General features: G+C 41.6%; 1 protein-coding gene across 3 annotated transcripts in view; it reads left to right on the plus strand.

Moving 5' to 3' along the window:
• The window catches only part of ZMYND12 (zinc finger MYND-type containing 12), a 34,073-nt gene extending 23,348 nt beyond the window's left edge, over positions 1 to 10,725 (plus strand). For 2 of the 3 annotated variants that reach the window (XM_029229555.1, XM_029229553.1), the window contains exons 6-8: positions 699 to 810; positions 2,038 to 2,183; positions 10,397 to 10,699. In XM_029229555.1, coding sequence (XP_029085388.1) covers positions 699 to 810; positions 2,038 to 2,183; positions 10,397 to 10,525 — 387 coding nt within the window. In that variant the 3' untranslated portion in view covers positions 10,526 to 10,699. Of the gene's footprint in view, positions 1 to 698; positions 811 to 2,037; positions 2,184 to 10,396 lie in introns of all 3 variants that reach the window. The other variant, XM_029229554.1, reaches the window with a different exon arrangement.
• The last annotated feature ends 7,056 nt before the right edge of the window (positions 10,726 to 17,781 follow it).

The following is a 17,781-nucleotide window of genomic DNA, read 5'->3' on the forward strand; positions in this document are numbered from 1 at the left end:
TGTGGAGAAAAGCGAACCCTCTTGCAATGTTGGTGGGAATGTAAATTGATACAACCACTATGGAGAACAGTATGGACCTTCCTTAAAAAACTGTTTCCAATATATTAAAATGTTGGTTATCTTCATATAATAACACCTTACTTAGCAAACAACAATTTCTGTGTGTGGTATAGGTTGTCAAGCGGTGACTGTTTATTCTTATTTTAGACCCACTTCTGAAGAAGAGGCATTGTTGTGCAGCTGAAAAAAAAATGAACTTTGGAATCAGGCAGACTTGAATTTAAATCCTGGCTGTGCCACAGAGCAGCTTTTACCAAAAGTCAAGAGTGATCTTAACTTTTCTGAACCTCAGTTTATTGATCTATGAAACGGGAGTAATAAGAATACGACCGTAATTGGGATGTTGGGAGGATGTGAAGGTAGTTGTATGTGCTCAACACATGGTAGCCATTGTAATTAGACCCCACCAGGGTTGTCCCCAGATCAGCCCTCCATGTGCCCTTTGCAGCCAACACTTGTCACACTTACCTTGGCCAAGCACCTTGGGGCTCCTAAGGCTCCCACTGCCTTCAGGCACAATGAGAGAGGGAGTCTGCCGACCGGCAGGAAGCCTGGCCAGAGGTGCTGCCCTCTCAGCTGGCTGGTCCAACGGCTAAAGTCCAGCTTGCTTGTCTGATTACCATCTCCTTTCCCAACAGGTCTCTGAGATCTGGAATAAATATTTGAACAATCACTATCAAGTCCTCTCACAGGCTCGCACCCAACAAGTAGATCTACTAGGCAGACAATTTGAGACCGACACTGGCTTGGGTAAGTGGCAGTTCTCCCCAGGAAGCAGAGCAGTGACTTCATCTCTTCTGATCCACAGACTTTTCCCCTCAGAGGGAGAGCAGCTGTGCCTGTCGTGGGGCACATCAGTGCCACCTTCCCATTTTGCCAATGGGCAAACTGAGACAGGAGGATCAAAGAGATTTGACCAGCGGTGGGAAGAATTCAGGTCCCTAGCGTCACACACAGCCTTGCAGGGGAGTTAATAAGGGACAGATCTGGAGAAACAAAAGACCCTGCCAGAGCCCCCTGAGATTCCTGCAGAGCATCCATTTTTTATGTGTTATCCCTCCAGACTCCACACGGAAGTCCCATTGCTCATTTGTTCTGGTGCCTTATCCTCTTCCTTTACTGGACAGTGAACTTCTCAGTGGCAGGGCTGAGTCTGATTCATCTCTCTACCCACAGCTCAGCAAAGGGCTGAAGGCTGAGTACAGCATCATTCCCTCTGAGATCATAAAAAGAGATGGAAGATCTAGTTTCTTCTCAAAAGAGACATATAGTGTAGTGGGTGAGACAGAAACTATGTGAAAGGAAAGAAAACTTCTACAAGTACAAATTATATTACAAGCTGAGTCCCAGAATGAAGAGGTGAGGACAGTTGGATGGTGTTGAAGAGGGAAGACTTCTTGGAGGAGAAGCTTTGAGCTAAGATTCAAAAAATTAGTAATTTTATTGAATTTTCTCTTATTATAAAAGCAGTTCACGTTAAAGTAGAAAACTCAGAAATCATAGCTATCCAAAGACAGCCAACCTTAACATTACAGTGTATGTCTTTTCTGTCTTTTTCTCTAAGCTTAGCCTCACATGGGGAAAAGCAGAAAGGCTACTGCTTAAGCATCTTTGGATTTGGGGAAGAGGAATTAAGGTGCTGTGGCTGCCAGAAGCCCCGGCTCCCTCCTCTTGCTATAGAATGGAAGTTGAGTTGGACCCAAGAAATCCCACCATGACAAATTCCCTGTATTGGGGACCTAAGAGATCTAGTTTAGGACTCTGAAAGAAAGAAAGCTAAGCAACGCTAGGACCTGTAGGAATGAGTTTTGTTTTTTGTTTTGTTTTGTTTTTTTTAGGTTACTCTGATAATGACAGGGTGGGCAGAGCTGGTGAACTGCCTGAAGGACAGGTGCCCTAACAGGGTGCTTATCCTTGAGGGTAGATGCAGCTGCCCTAGGGCCTGTTTCTTCTTTCCTCCCTTTCTTTCCATCGCAGATGAAGCCCAGGAAGCAGAAGCCATTCAGATCCTGACTTCAATCTTGAAGATTCGAGAATCTACATCTGACAAAGCCCCCCAAAAAACAATCTTTGTTCTAAAAATCCTGTTCATGCTTTACTACCTGATGGTGAATTCTTCAAAGGCAAGTTCCCCTAGAAAAGAAGCATGTCTAAAATGGAGGGAGAAGTTCCTCTAGTTGATTTCAGCTGTGTTTTGCCCAACTGCACTAGCTTTTACCCTCAGAGTAAGCCTTCACTCCAAAAAAGTTCAGATGCTCATGACATTTCTTATGTGTTGAGTCCAACCTGCACAATGGAAATGGGGTTGTCTTCTTCCCTCAAGGGGGCCACCCTAGGGTTGCACAGGTTAACTGAGGCTGGGGCAGTGCTGAGAAGCCTGCAGGGAAGAAGGGCTCTGGGGAGTCCTTGGGGGGTTGGAGTAGTTGCTCTAACCATACTCAGGTAGTGAGTTCCCTGTTGCTGGAGGGATCCAGGCAGAAATAATAATTCAAAAGGTAATTGTTCTTGAGTGCTTTTTATGTGGCAGTCACTAGCCTAAGTACTTTACATGAATTATCACATTTAATTCTCATACTAACTTTACAAAGAAGGTATTTTATTATTCCCACTTTACAGACAAGGAAACTAAGGCACAGAGAGGGTCCATTGCTTGCCCAATTTCTTATAGACAGCAAGTGGCATATCTCAGGGTTCTTGATTTATTGATTGACTGATCCACTCATTCATTCAGGTATTTATTGAGGTTCCACCATTTGCAAGGCACAGCTTTAGGGACTGGGGGTGCAGTGGTGAACCACCAGCCAAGTTCCCTATTTCCAAGTAACTTACATTTTTCTGGAGGAGGGGAAGTTACAATAAACAAGTAAACATATAAATATGTAATATAATTTCAGAGAGTGAAAAGCACTACAAAGAAAAGTAAAGCAGACAAGGGGAGAGAGGAGGGAGGATGGTTGGAGGAGGTCTTTCTGTGTGGGTGACATGGGAAAGTTTAAGATGTCCTTACCCCGCTCCCTTCCTCCCTTCCTTTCTTCCTTCTTTCCTTTCATCAGCAAACTTTTACTAAGCACCTACTGTATACCAGGGCCTGGAAGAGCTCCCGGTCAGTGGGTTAAAATAGAGTGTGATAGCAAAGCCCAGGGCCCTGTGGGAGCACAAAAGAGGGACAGCGGCCCTATGTGGGCTGGGGGTGAGAGGGGTTAGGGAACAGGGAACATTTCCATTGTATGTCCAAGTTTACAGTGGATGAAGCCTCTTTTCTACATTTCAGGGTCTCATTTTCCATTCAAGGAAGTCATTCCCCCAAGGTGTGTTAAGGGTGTTAGGTCTGCAAGAGGTCCTTAGAGAAAAGGGACACCTCTATCTACTAAGGATTGGCACCTCGCTTCCTTCAGGTCTGGACTCAGCTGTCTGCTTTTCAGTAAGGCTTTCCCTGCCCTCTGTCTGAAATGGCAAACCCCCACTGCCACCATTAATGCTTCCTGTTCCCCTTCCTGCTTTATTTTTTTCCTTATCATGAATCACTATTTAAGATAAGATTGCATTTTAATTATTTGTCTTGTTTATTGCCTCTCTCCCCCACTATGTTGTCAATTTCACAAGGGTAGGAATTTCTGCCTATAGTCACAGTACCTGGAACATAGTAGCCTTTCAATAAATATTTATTGAAAGACAGTAAGGAGAGAAAGAGGAAAGGAAGGAAGGATGGAAGGAAGGAAGGAAGGGAGGAAGGAAATAAGGGAGAAAAGAAGAGATGGAGGGGGGTGAAAGGACCTGCTCGACTTGCTGAGGCACCCCTTTACCCTTTGTGAGTAGAGCCATGTGGCTGACAGGGTCTTGGTGCTCCAGCCAGGTGTCAAGCCTGAGCCTTTCAGGTGGGAGAGCCGAGTTCAGGACATTGGTCCACCAGAGACCTCCTGGCCCCTCGTAATATCAATCAGCGAGAGCTCTCCCAGAGATCTCAGTCTCAGTGCTAAGACCCAGCTCTACTCAATGACCATCAAGCTCCAATGTTGGACACCCCATGTCAAACAACTAGCAAGACAGGAACACAACCCCACCCATTATCAGAGAGGCTGCCTAAAAACATAATAAGTTGACACCCCGAAACACACCACGAGACGCTATCCTGCTGACCTGAAAGACAAGATCCAGCCTCATCCTCCAGAACACAGGCACCAGTCCCCTGCACCAGGAAGCCTACACAACCCACTGAACCAACCTTACCCACTGGGGGCAGACACCAAAAACAACGGGAATTTCGAACCTGCAGGCTGTGAAAAGTAGACCCCAAACCCAGCAAAATGAGAAGACAGAGAAATACACAGCAGATGAAAGAGCAATGTAAAAACCCACCAGACCAAACAAATGAAGAGGAAATAGGCACTCTTCCTGAAAAAGAATTCAGAGTAATAATAGTAAAGATGATCCAAAATCTTGGAAATAGAATAGACAAAATGCAAGAAACATGTAACAAGGACCTAGAAGAACTAAAGAGCAAACAAACAATGATGTACAACACAATAAATGAAATTAAAAATTCTCTAGAAGGAATCAATAGCAGAATAACTGAGGCAGAAGAAAGGATAAGTGACCTGGAAGATAAAATAGTGGAAATAACTACCACAGAGCAGAATAAAAAAAGAAAAGAATGAAAAGAATTGAGGACAGTCTCAGAGACCTCTGGGACAACATGAAATGCACCAACATTCGAATTATAGGGGTCCCAGAAGAAGAAGAGAAAAAGAAAAGGACTGAGAAAATATTTGAAGAGATTATAGCTGAAAACTTCCCTAATATGGGAAAGGAAATAGTCAGTCAAGTACAGGGAGCGCAGAGAGTCCCATACAGGAAAAATCCAAGGAGAAACATGCCAAGACACATATTAATCAAACTATCAAAAATTAAATACAAAGCAAAAATATTAAAAGCAGCAAGGGAAAAGCAACAAATAACATACAAGGGGATCCCCATAAGGTTAACAGCTGATCTTTCAGCAGAAACTCTGCAAGCCAGAAGGGAGTGGCAGGACATATTTAAAGTGATGAAAGGGAAAATGCTACAACCAAGATTACTCTATCTAGCAAGGATCTCATTGAGATTCGACAGAGAAATTAAAAACTTTACAGACAAGCAAAAGCTAAGAGAATTCAGCACCACCAAAGCAGCTTTACAACAAATGCTAAAGGAACTTCTCTAGGCAGGAAATACAAGAGAAGGAAAAGAACTACAATAACAAACCCAAAACAGTTAAGAAAATTGTAATAGGAACATATATATCGATAATTACCTTAAATGTAAATGGATTAAATGCTCCAACCAAAAGATATAGACTGCCTGAATGGATACAAAAACAAGACCTGTACATATGCTGCTTACAAGAGATCCACTTCAGACCTAGGAACACGTACAGACTGAAAGTGAGGGGATGGAAAAAGATATTCCATGCAAATAGAAATCAGAAGAAAGCTGGAGTAGCAATTCTCATATAAGACAAAATGGACTTTAAAATAAAGACTATTACAAGAGACAAAGAAGGACACTACATAATGATCAAGGGATCAATCCAAGAAGAAGATATAACAATTGTAAATATTTATGCACCCAATATAGGAGCACCTCAATACATAAGGCAAATGCTAACAGCCATAAGAGGGGAAATTGATAGTAACACAATCATAGTAGGGGACTTTAACACCCCAGTTTCACCAATGGAAAGATCATCCAGAATGAAAATAAATAAGGAAACACAAGCTTTAAATGATACATTAAACAAGATAGACTTAATTGATATTTATAGGACATTCCATCCAAAAACAACAGAATACACTTTCTTCTCAAGTGCTCATGGAACATTCTCCAGGATGGATCATATCGTGGGTCACAAATCAAGCCTTGGTAAATTTAAGAAAATTGAAATAGTATCAAGTACCTTTTCTAACCACAATGCTGTAAGACTAGACATCAATACAGGAAAAAAACTGTAAAAAATACAAACACATGGAGGCTAAACAATACCCTACTAAATAACCAAGAGATCACTGAAGAAATCAAAGAGGAAATTAAAAAATACCTAGAGGGCTTCCCTGGTGGCACAGTGGTTGAGAGTCTGCCTGCCGATGCAGGGGACACGGGTTCGTGCCCTGGTCCAGGAGGATCACACATGCCGCAGAGTGGCTGGGACCGTGAGCCATGGCCGCTGAGCCTGCGTGTCCGGAGCCTGTGCTCTGCAACAGGAGAGGCCACAGCAGTGAGAGGCCTGCGTACCGCAAAAAACAAAACAAAACAAAACAAAACAAAAAAACTAGAAACAAATGACAATGAAAACACGATGACCCAACACCTATGGGATGCAGGAAAAGCAGTTCTAAGAGGGAAGTTTATAGCGATACAATCCTACCTCAAGAAACAAGAAAAATCTCAAACAACCTAACCTTACACTGTAAGCAGTTAGAGAAAGAAGAACAAAAAACCCTCAAGGTTAGCAGAAGGAAAGAAATCATAAAGGTCAGATCACAAATAAGTGAAAAAGAAATGGAGGAAACATAGCAAAGATCAATAAAACTAAAAGCTGGTTCTTTGAGAAGATAAACAAAATTGATAAACCATTAGCCAGACTCATCAAGATAAAAAGGGAAAAGACTCAAATCAATACAATTAGAAATGAAAAAGGAGAAGTAACAACTGACACTGCAGAAATACAAAGGATCATGAGAGATTATTACAAGCAACTATATGCCAATAAAATGGACAACTTGGAAGAAATGGACAAATTCTTAACAAAAGCACAACCTTCCGAGACTGAACCAGGAAGAAATAGAAAATACAAACAGACCAATCACAAGCACTGAAATTCAGACTGTGATTAAAAGTCTTCCACAAAACAAAAGCCTAGGACCAGATGGCTTCACAGGTGAATTCTATCAAGCATTTAGAGAGGAGCCAACACTTATCCTTCTCAAACTCTTCCAAAATATAGCAGAGGGAGGAACACTCCCAAACTCATTCTACGAGGCCACCATCACCCTGATGCCAAAACCAGACAAAGATGCCACAAAGAAAGGAAACTACAGGCCAATATCACTGATGAACTTTGATGCAAAAATCCTCCACAAAATACTAGCAAACAGGGCTTCCCTGGTGGCGCAGTGGTTGAGAATCCGCCTGCCGATGCAGGGGACATGGGTTGGTGCCCCGGTCCAGGAGGATCCCACATGCCGCGGAGCAGCTGGGCTCGTGAGCCTTGGACGCTGAGCCTGCATACCCAGAGCCTGTGCTCCACAATGGGAGAGGCCACAACACTGAGAGGCCTGCATACCACACAAAAAAAACACACAAAACAAACAAAACAAAAAACTAGCAAACAGAATCCAACAGCACATTAAAAGGATCATACACCATGATCAATTGGGGATTATCCCAGGAATGCAAGGATTCTTCAATATATGCAAATCAATCAATGTGAAAAACCATATTAACAAACAAGGAGAAAAACAGTATGATCATCTCAATAGATGCAGAAAAAGCTTTCAACAAAATTCAACACCAATTTATGATAAAAACCCTCCAAAAAGTAGGCATAGAGGGAACTTACCTCAACATAATAAAGGCCATATATGACAAACCCAGAGCCAACATCATTCTCCATGGTGAAAAACTGAAACCATTTCCACTAAGATCAGGAAGAAGACTAGGTTGCCCACTCTCACCAGTATTGTTCAACATAGTTTTGGAAGTTTTAGCCACAGCAATCAGAGAAGAAAAAGAAATAAAAGGAATCCACATCGGAAAAGAAGAAGTAAAACCATTACTGTTTGCAGATGACATGATACTATACATAGAGAATCCTAAGGATGCTACCAGAAAACTACTAGAGCTAATCAATGAATTTGGTAAAGTAGCAGGATACAAAATTAATGCACAGAAATCTGTTGCATTCCTTCATACTAATGATGAAATATCTGAAAGAAAAATTAAGGAAACACTCCCATTTACCATTGCAACAAAAAGAATAAAATACCTAAGAATAAACCTACCTAAGGAGACAAAAGACCTGTATGCAGAAAACGATAAGACACTGATGAAAGAAATTAAAGATGATACAAACAGATGGAGAGATATACCATGTTCTTGGATTGGAAGAATTAACATTGTGAAAATGACTCTACTACCCAAAGCAATCTACAGATTTAGTGCAATCCCTATCAAACTACCAATGGCAATTTTCACAGAACTAGAACAAAAAATTTCACAATTTGTATGGAAACTCAAAAGACCCCGAATAGCTAAAGCAATCTTGAGAAAGAAAAACAGAGCTGGAGGAATCAGGCTTCCTGACTTCAGACTATACTACAAAGCTACAGTAATCAAGACAGTATGGTACTGGCACAAAAACAAATATAGATCAGTGGAACAGGATAGAAAGCCCAGAGATAAACCCACGCACATATGGTCACCTTATCTTTGATAAAGGAGGCAAGAATATACAATGGAGAAAAGACAGCCTCTTCAATAAGTGGTGCTGGGAAAACTGGACAGCTACGTGTAAAAGAATGAAATTAGATCACTCCCTAACACCATACACAAAAATAAACTCAGAATGGATCAAATACCTAAATGTAAGGCCAGACACTATCAAACTCTTAGAGGAAAACATAGGCAGCACACTCCATGACATAAATCACAGCAAGATGCTTTTTGACCCACCTCCTAGAGAAAGGGAAATAAAAACAAAAATAAACCAGTGGGACCTAATGAAACTTAAAAGCTTTTGCACAGCAAAGGAAACCATAAACAAGACGAAAAGACAACCCTCAGAATGGGAGAAAATATTTGCAAACAAAGCAACTGGCAAAGGATTAATCTCCAAAATATAGAAGCAGCTCAACATCTAAAAAACAAACAACCCAATCCAAAAATGGGCGGAAGACCTAACTAAACATTTCTCCAAAGAAGATATACCGATTGCCAACAAACACATGAAAGGATGCTCAACATCACTAATCATTAGAGAAATGCAAATCAAAACTACAATGAGGTATCACCTCACACCAGTCAGAATGGCCATCATCAAAATATCTACGAACAATAAATGCTGGAGAGGGTGTGGAGAAAAGGATCCCTCTTGCACTGTTGGTGGGAATGTAAATTGATACAGCCACTATGGAGAACAGTATAGAGGTTCCTTAAAAAACTAAACATAGAACTACCATACGACCCAGCAATCCCACTATTGGGCATATACCCTGAGAAAACCTTAATTCATAAAGAGTCATGTACCACAATGTTCATTGCAGCTCTATTTACAATGGCCAGGACATGGAAGCAACTTAAGTGTTCATCAACAGATGAATGGGTAAAGATGTAGTACATATATAAAATGGAATATTACTCAGCTATTAAAAGAAACGTAATTGAGTTATTTGTAGTGAGGTGGATGGACCTAGAGTCAGTCATACAGAGTGAAGTAAGTCAGAAAGAGAAAAACAAATACCATATGCTAACACATATATATGAAATCTAAAGAAAAAAATGGTTATGAAGAACCTAGGGACAGGACAGGAATAAAGACGCATACGTAGAGAATGGACTTGAGGACACGGGGAGGGGGAAGGGTAAGCAGGGACGAAGTGAGAGAGTGGCGTGGACATATATACACTACCAAATGTAAAATCGCTAGCTAGTGGGAAGCAGCTTCATAGCACAGGGCGATCAGCTCAGTGCTTTGTGACCATCTAGCGGGGTGGTAGGGAGGGTGGGAGAGAGATGCAAGAGGGAGGCGATATGGGGCTATATGTATACGTATAGCTGATTCACTTTGTTTTACAGGAGAAACTAACACAGCATTGTAAAGCAATTGTACTCCAATAAAGATGTTAAAAAAAAAAAAAAAGAAGAAGAGGAAGAGATGGAGGGGGGAAGGGAGGGAGGGGGGAAGGGCCAGCTAGAGCCTGTCCCAAGTTGTCCTGTGAAGCCTCTGCCCAAGTCAAATCTCTGGGCTGCTTGGCCCCCCAGATGGCAACTTACTTGTGGCACCTTCCATTTCTATGCCTCCCAATGTTGGTTCAAAGGTCCCTGAAATGTAGAAAAGAGACTTTGTCCACTGTAAGCTCAGTGACCATGTTTTCCTGTTCCCTAACCCCTCTCACCCTCATCCCACATCTGTGGTTAGCTGTGAAGACCCAGTGTATGTTCACAAGTTTCCACAAAGAACTCAGTGGCTGGTGTGAGAAGCTGAAGGGTCCTTTCCCATGTTTTTGTGGTCGAGCAGAGATGGGCCTTCCAATGTAATGCTTTTCTGTGACAACTTCCTTTTGTCACTGCAATTCTATTTCAGGCAAAGGAATACGCCATGAGAGCCCTGGATCTAGCCAAAGAACAGCAGCTCAGTGTCCATGAACAAAACACCATTCAAGACTTACTAAATCTCACCTCAGCTGAGGAAGCGCATCCCATTACTTGGTGACCCAAGAGCTCTGCATCATGGACTGTTGAGCATCTAATGTATTCCAGCCTTGCATAGCTGCTTTGAGGTGCTATGAATTGCTGAAGTGCCCACCCTCTTCCCCTGGGATTGCACTCATAGCTGTGTTTTTATCGTTTCACAGCATATGTTGGGGAATATAGAGCTTTTGGCATAGAAATCAGTAAAACTCTTGTTTATCATGACTTTGCACGACTTTGAATAATGTGTTATCAGTTCACTAACAAGGTATTTATAATTAAACTGCAAATAGTTTATCCTATTTCTCAGAGGTCTCCCAGTGATGCATTCTTCATAGATCTTTGCCAAAGAAAGGGGTAGGGAATAGAGCTATACTGGAGTAAATTTCTCTATTCTACTGTAATTAAGTTAGCATTAATCTGAGGTAGATTGTGATTAAAATGCCCATTATAATTCCTAGAGCAATCACTAAGAAAAGTAATCTAAAAAACAGTTAAAATCAACAAGGAAATTAAAATGGTACACTAGAAAAGATCCACTTAATGCAAAAGAAGGCAGTAAAGGAGGAATGGAGGAACAAAATGATGTGAGACATATGGAAAACAAATAGCAAAATGCAGACATAAATTGTAGGTCTTTGCCAGAAAAGGCCCCTGGGCCTTTCAAGGAGCTCCAGTATGGATTGGCCGAGTTACCATTCCACATTGGTGTCTCTTTTCTCAGACAATTATTTGAAGGGGATTTGAGCCATCTATACCGTCTAGGGGGGAAGTACTCTGGAAGGTCCCCTGTGATGTAGGGGACAGAGTGTAGGCATTGGAGCAGACATGCCTGGGTTCAAATCCCAGCTTTCTCACGTAACAGCTCTGTGACCTTGATTCACCGCGTCCCACCCCTCCACACACACCCAACCTCCTCGTTATGTTCTAAAATGGCCCAGGTGTGGCCATGGCTGTATCAGCTAGTGCCATGGAGGACTCTGGTCATTTAGTGCATCCTTTTTTTCTCCAGACTCGCTAAGCAGCCTGCCCATGACCACTTTGCTTCCTGGGTAGATCCGTACCAGGGAGAGGTTATGCAAATCAAGGACCTGTTGGAGAGTTTTATGTTCCCGACTTATATTATTTCCCTCAGGCCCATATAATAAAAATATGTCAGATGGCCACCCTGCACCTTCAGGTCTAGGTAAAATCCGCTTGGGGCACTCTTATGCTTCTGCAAGATGGCTATGAAGTCCCAGGGCCTTACTTTTCTGTCTCTCACTTCAGTTTTTAGCTTCAATTATCAATACTCTGTCACTCTCCACATCTTGTCTTGTAGCTGTTTTTTTCGTCTCTTTAGGGACACATCCCTTCTTGATTCTCACCTGCTAACCCTAGATATGAGCCAGCTCTTTCAAATACATGTTGAATGAAGATTGGAGGAGTGAGGAGAAGGATCAATGGCAGATAATTTAAAAGAAAACATTAGAACTTCCTTATTCAAAAAGTCCTTCAAAGTCCATTTCATTAAACTCTAGTTCTCTTCTCTACCATAGTCATTGGCCCCTTTCTCTTTTCCCCCCTCCCTATCTGTTTTCTGTTCTCTCCACCCCTGAATTCTTGCTCATGACTCCTTCCCCATTGAGTATATTTATAAAATTACTGTTTCACTTTATTGTTCCTATTGACTGATTTTCCTCTTGGTTATGGCTCATAATTTTCTGCTTTTTCACATCATGTCTAGAAATTTAATTTTCAGTCTTTCTGCTTTTCTAACACTTGCATTAAGGCTATAAATTTTCCTCTAAATGCTGCTTTCATTGATACCACATATTACGAAATGCATTTTTATTATCATTTGCTCTAAATATTTCTTAATTTTTTATGACTCATGACTCATTTAGAAGTATGATTCTTAATTTCTTTTTTTTTTTTTTTTTTTTTTGTGGTACGCGGGTCTCTCACTGCTGCGGCCTCTCCTGTTGCGGAGCACAGGCTCCGGACGCGCAGGCTCAGCGGCCATGGCTCACGGGCCCACCTGCTCCGCGGCATGTGGGATCTTCCCGGACCAGGGCACGAACCCGTGTCCCCTGCATCGGCAGGCGGACTCTCAACCACGGCGCCACCAGGGAAGCCCATGATTCTTAATTTCTAAAAGATGGTGTCACCTCTTTGCTGTTTTCCAGCTTAATTTTATTGAGATCATAAAATATGTTGTGTACAATTTTGACTTAGAAATTGTTTGGGGTTTGCTTTATGGCCCAGGATATGGTTAATATGTATTTGAAAATGTTTTGTGTGTGCTATAAAAGAATGGAGTTATTGGGCACATTGCCCTATATATGTCCGTTAAGCCAAATTTTTTTCATATTTTCAAACGCTGTATCTCCTTGCTGAATTTCTAATTTATTTCTGAGAAAGGTACATAAAATCCATCCAGTATGATTGTGGTTATATCTATTTTTCCTTGTAGTTCTATCAGTTTTTGCTTTACATATTTTGGGGCTTGGCTGTTAGGCAAGTACAAGTTCAAATATTGTATTTTCCTGGTGAATTGAATCTTTATTTTTTGTATTATGAAGTGATTCTCTTTATCTCCAGTAATGCTTTTAACCTTAGAGTCTGATGTTTTGGTCTGATGTTAACATAGCTATGCCTATTTCCTTTTGGGCTGGATTGCTTGTTATCAGCTAGGTGTTATCACTTACCTCTGCTTCAGCATTTACCTCTGCTTCAATGGGGAAGCTTGGAACTACAGTTCCCAGTATGTCTTTCCTTTTATGATTCTGGATTAAATTCAGCCAATGAGGGGCTACTGCACAAGATTTGGAAGCCGGATGAGAAGGAGCAGCCATTAATCTTCTTGAGAATCACCCATTGTTACTTTCCTGAAAGCAAATTTCCTGTGAAAGCAGCTTGCTGACCTTTGCTCCCTGATCACCCAGCCATTTCAAAGATTGTGTAAGATTCTAATTCCCTACATTAAATAAATCTCTTTACTCAAAATGCTGAGAGAGGCTTCTGTTTTCCCAACTAAACACTTAGTATTTCTTCTTGCAACCTTTCACTTTCAAACAATCTATACCCTTATGGTTTGGATGTATCTCTTATAAAAATAGTATAGTTAAAAAAAATAGTATAGTTAGATATTTTTATATCTGTAATTTTTTTTTTTGAAGATGTTGGGGGTAGGAGTTTATTAATTAATTAATTAATTTTTGTTGTGTTGGGTCTTCGTTTCCGTGCGAGGGCTTTCTCTAGTTGTGGCAAGCAGGGGCCACTCTTCATCGCGGTGCGCGGGCCTCTCACTATCGCGGCCTCTCTTGTTGCGGAGCACAGGCTCCAGATGCGCAGGCTCAGTAGTTGTGGCTCACGGGCCTAGTTGCTCCGTGGCATGTGGGATCCTCCCAGGCCAGGGCTCGAACCCATTTCCCCTGCATTAGCAGGCAGATTCTCAACCACTGTGCCACCAGGGAAGCCCCTATATCTGTAATTTTAAAAGAATCATTTAGTCAATTTACATTTTATTTGTATGCTAAATTGTTTGGGTTTAAATCTTTTTTTTTTTTTTTTTTTTTGCGGTACGCGGGCCTCTGACTGTTGTGACCTCTCCCGTTGTGGAGCACAGGATCCGGACATGCAGGCTCAGCGGCCATGGCTCACGGGCCCAGCCGCTCCGCGGCACGTGGGTTCTTCCCGGACCGGGGCACGAACCCGTGTCCGTTGCATCGGCAGGTGGACTCTCAACCACTGCACCACCAGGGAAGCCCTTAAATCTATAATTTTGTGCCTTGTATTTGTACTGCACTTTCTTTTTTCCCTCTTCTTTCTTCTAGATTGATTATGTATTTTTTCTCATTCCATTTTCTACCCCCTGTCTGCTAGTTTGTAGGTTACACACTGTGTTTCTATCCTTTAAGTGATTACTCCGGAAATTCAAATATTCATTCCTAACATCAACGTCTAAAGTTATTCAGGATGTTTACCCTCATCCTGGACTGTACAAGGGCTTTAAACTTTTTAAATTCCATTTGCTTCCCCCTAACTTATATATTGTTACAGTTATTTCAAGTATATCTTAAACCCACAAATCACAATTATTATTATTTTATAAAGTCATTATTATTTTATAAAGTCATCATATTCCTTCTTGCTTTTCACACCCTCTATCTGGGTTCAGATTACTGATAAATCCTTTAGTATTTCCTATGGTGAGGGTTTGCTGATGGCAAATACTCAGATTTTCTTTCTTTCACTAATTTGATAATGTTTTATTTTGCCCTCTTTTTTTGACTCATCCATGAAAATGTATCTCACTTTCATACATGATACAGTGATGCAGGACATAATCTCAATTCTGAAGATCTCTGTGAAATGGGATTTACTTGACCTAAAAAGGTATATGCAGGTTTAAGAGAACCAGGAATTCTTGGGAGATAAGAATATCTCTTATCATTCTACCAGGTAACCTAACCTAACCTTTCAGCAGAATTTGCAGGTGTGGAGCTGAGGGATCCTCTCTGAAAGTCCTGGCTAAATTTTTTCTACTAGCAAGCACATAGCAGTGTTACAAATTATATCATGTTGTCTATGAACCTTTATTTAACAAAAAATTCACATGGTGTAGTTGCTCTGAGTACCAACTCTCCAATGTTTTATCATTGCACAACTTTGGACCTGTGCTGTGCCATAGGTCCTCAGATGACCAAGATTAGAACCAAGGTGCTCTACCACCACTAGGTCCTACTATAGATATATGTCATGAAAGTGAGGTTTCTGTATTCACGATGGCTCTGTGAAGCATAGTATCTCTCAAGTACAAGAGGTCAAACAAAACACGCATCTGGCAAAGTAGATGCTTCAGAAAAGATGATGACGCATTACTTGAATGACAAACCACGTCATCATTTTGTTTGCTAGAAAAAGTACGTTTTTCCTGATATTCATCAAGATTGATGGTGATGAGTTGGAGATAAATATTTTATTTAATATATATGCTTACACAGACACAGTTTCAATAGTTAATAAATACTTAGATAAACAGCAGCAGGTTTGAAAAGCATATAAGCAAGGTTACTATTGAGATCAGGATATAAAACCAAGATGATATAAATGTTGTCCCTTGCTTGCGAACCTTTCTAAGGAGTGCAGAAACAATCCTAGTGATCAAGGGAGAAAAGCTTTCAATGAAAAAAGACCATTCAGAGTTTGAGAGTCATGTTTCACCACAAGAAACAATACTGGATGTGAGGGATAAGGAAGATAGCAGCCAAAGAATGACTCCTGAAGTGTGTTTTCTTTCCTTCTGGTTTGAGCAAGTGGTTGGCGTTGTGCCCTCAGGTGAGGAGGTCCTGGAAGAGGAGGGAGTCTGCGGGAGAGAGAGGAATGTGAATTCAGATTGGGGCATGGTGAGTTTAAGATACTTATGAGACATTTGAGGGGAGATGAAAAGGCAGGCAACTGCACAGGCAATCTGACATTAAGAAAAGAACCCTGAGTTCGAGAGATAAATTTGAGAGCATCGTGTAGGTTGTAATTAATACTGTGGAAACAAAGGAGATCACCTAGGGAATAGAAGAGAGATAAGGAAGGGAAGAGAGCCCCAGGAAATGCCCTGAAACAGAACGTTTAATAGAGAAGAGGGGAACCCAGCAGACGAGGGTGACATAATTTCAGATTTATTCAGAGTATTCATACAAAGGATCCCCATATATCTTTCAACCAGATTCTCCAGATGTTAACATTTTACCATATTTGCCTCATCATTTTCTCTATATAGATACCCATTATTTTCTGAACCATTTGAAAGAAAGTTGCAAACACTATGCCCCTTTATCCCTCAATATTTAATGTGGCTCTTCTAAAAACAAGGAAATTCTTACATATTCTCATCAGTACATCATCGAAATCAGGAAACTAGGGACTTCCCTGGTGGAGCAGTGGTTAAGAATCCTCCTGCCAATTCAGGGACACGGGTTCGAGCCATGGTCCGGGAAGATCCCACATGCCGCGGAGCAACTAAGCCCATGCGCCACAAGTACTGAGCCTGCGCTCTGGAGTCCGCGAGCCACAACTACTGAGCCCGCGAGCCACAACTAATGAAGCCGCCGTGTCTAGAGCCCGTGCTCCGCAACAAGAGAAGCCACCGCAATGAGAAGCCCCCGCACTGCAACAAAGAGTAGCCCCTGCTCACCGCAACTAGAGGAAGCCCACGTGCAGCAACAAAGACCCAACACGGCCAAAAATAAATAAATAAATAAATTTTTTTTAAAAAAAGGAAATTAATCATTGATAGGATGGGATCAAACAATGAAATACAGACTTTAGTTCAGATATCATCAATTGTCATAATGATGTTCTTTAGAGCAAAAGAACATCCCTGAGCAAGCAGTGCATTCAGTTGCTGTCTCTTTAGGCCTTTAAATGTGACACAGTGTCCTGCTACTCAAATCTTCTCTGACTTATGAGAAATTCAGCCAAACTTTTCCAACAAATGAAGAAGCCAAGGCCTTTGGGAGCTCTGAAGAGCTGTGACTCACTGAGGTACAGTAGATCCGAGGCCGGTGGAAGAGCCGTAATCCTTGGGGGAAGGCTCTTCCCTGATTGAGGGAATTCCTGCAGTGAAAAACGCAGCTGCAGGAAAAGCAGTGAAATGGGAACCAGCATGACAGCCAGGTGGGTGTCAGCAGCATGAAGCTGGGATCGTTTCGGGGGATGACCGTGGAACCCTGGAAGACAGAAGAGGAAGTCTCATAGGCTTATTCCTTCGGGAGAGGAAATCCCAAGATCTAGCAACTGGGGACGGTGTCTGTAGCCAGCCTAAAGGTCTTTCTACTGGTGCCCTGTCAGCACGGTTGCCGACAGTCAGGATGGTGGGGAAGCAGTCACCACCCTTCTCAAAGGACCTCGGGCCCCACCAAACACACTGGTCTACAATGCCGTAAATGCAGTTCTTTTGGGACAACTGGGGGAAGCGTATATGAACTGGGAATTGGATGCTGTCAAGGAATTACTGTTAATTTTGTTATACGTGGTAAAGGCATAAGGAAATCTCTTTTTAAAATGAGACGCCTGCTGAAGTGTGCAGGGGAGAAAAGATATGGTGTGCGGAAATTGTTTTTAAATGCTTAAGTAGAAGTAGGTAGATGCAGTAAAAATAGAAAATTTTGATAATTTAAAATTTGAGGACTTTACTAAACCATCCTCTCGACTTTTGTGTAGTTTGCAGAATTTCATGTATCAATAGAATAAAAAAGAAATACAGGTCACACTCCCCAGTGTTTGGGTTGGAGGACA

This window comes from Monodon monoceros, unplaced genomic scaffold (genome assembly GCF_005190385.1).
Source record: "Monodon monoceros isolate NGI ecotype Baffin Bay Population unplaced genomic scaffold, NGI_Narwhal_1 Super_Scaffold_18, whole genome shotgun sequence".
NCBI classification, from domain to species: domain Eukaryota; kingdom Metazoa; phylum Chordata; class Mammalia; order Artiodactyla; family Monodontidae; genus Monodon; species Monodon monoceros.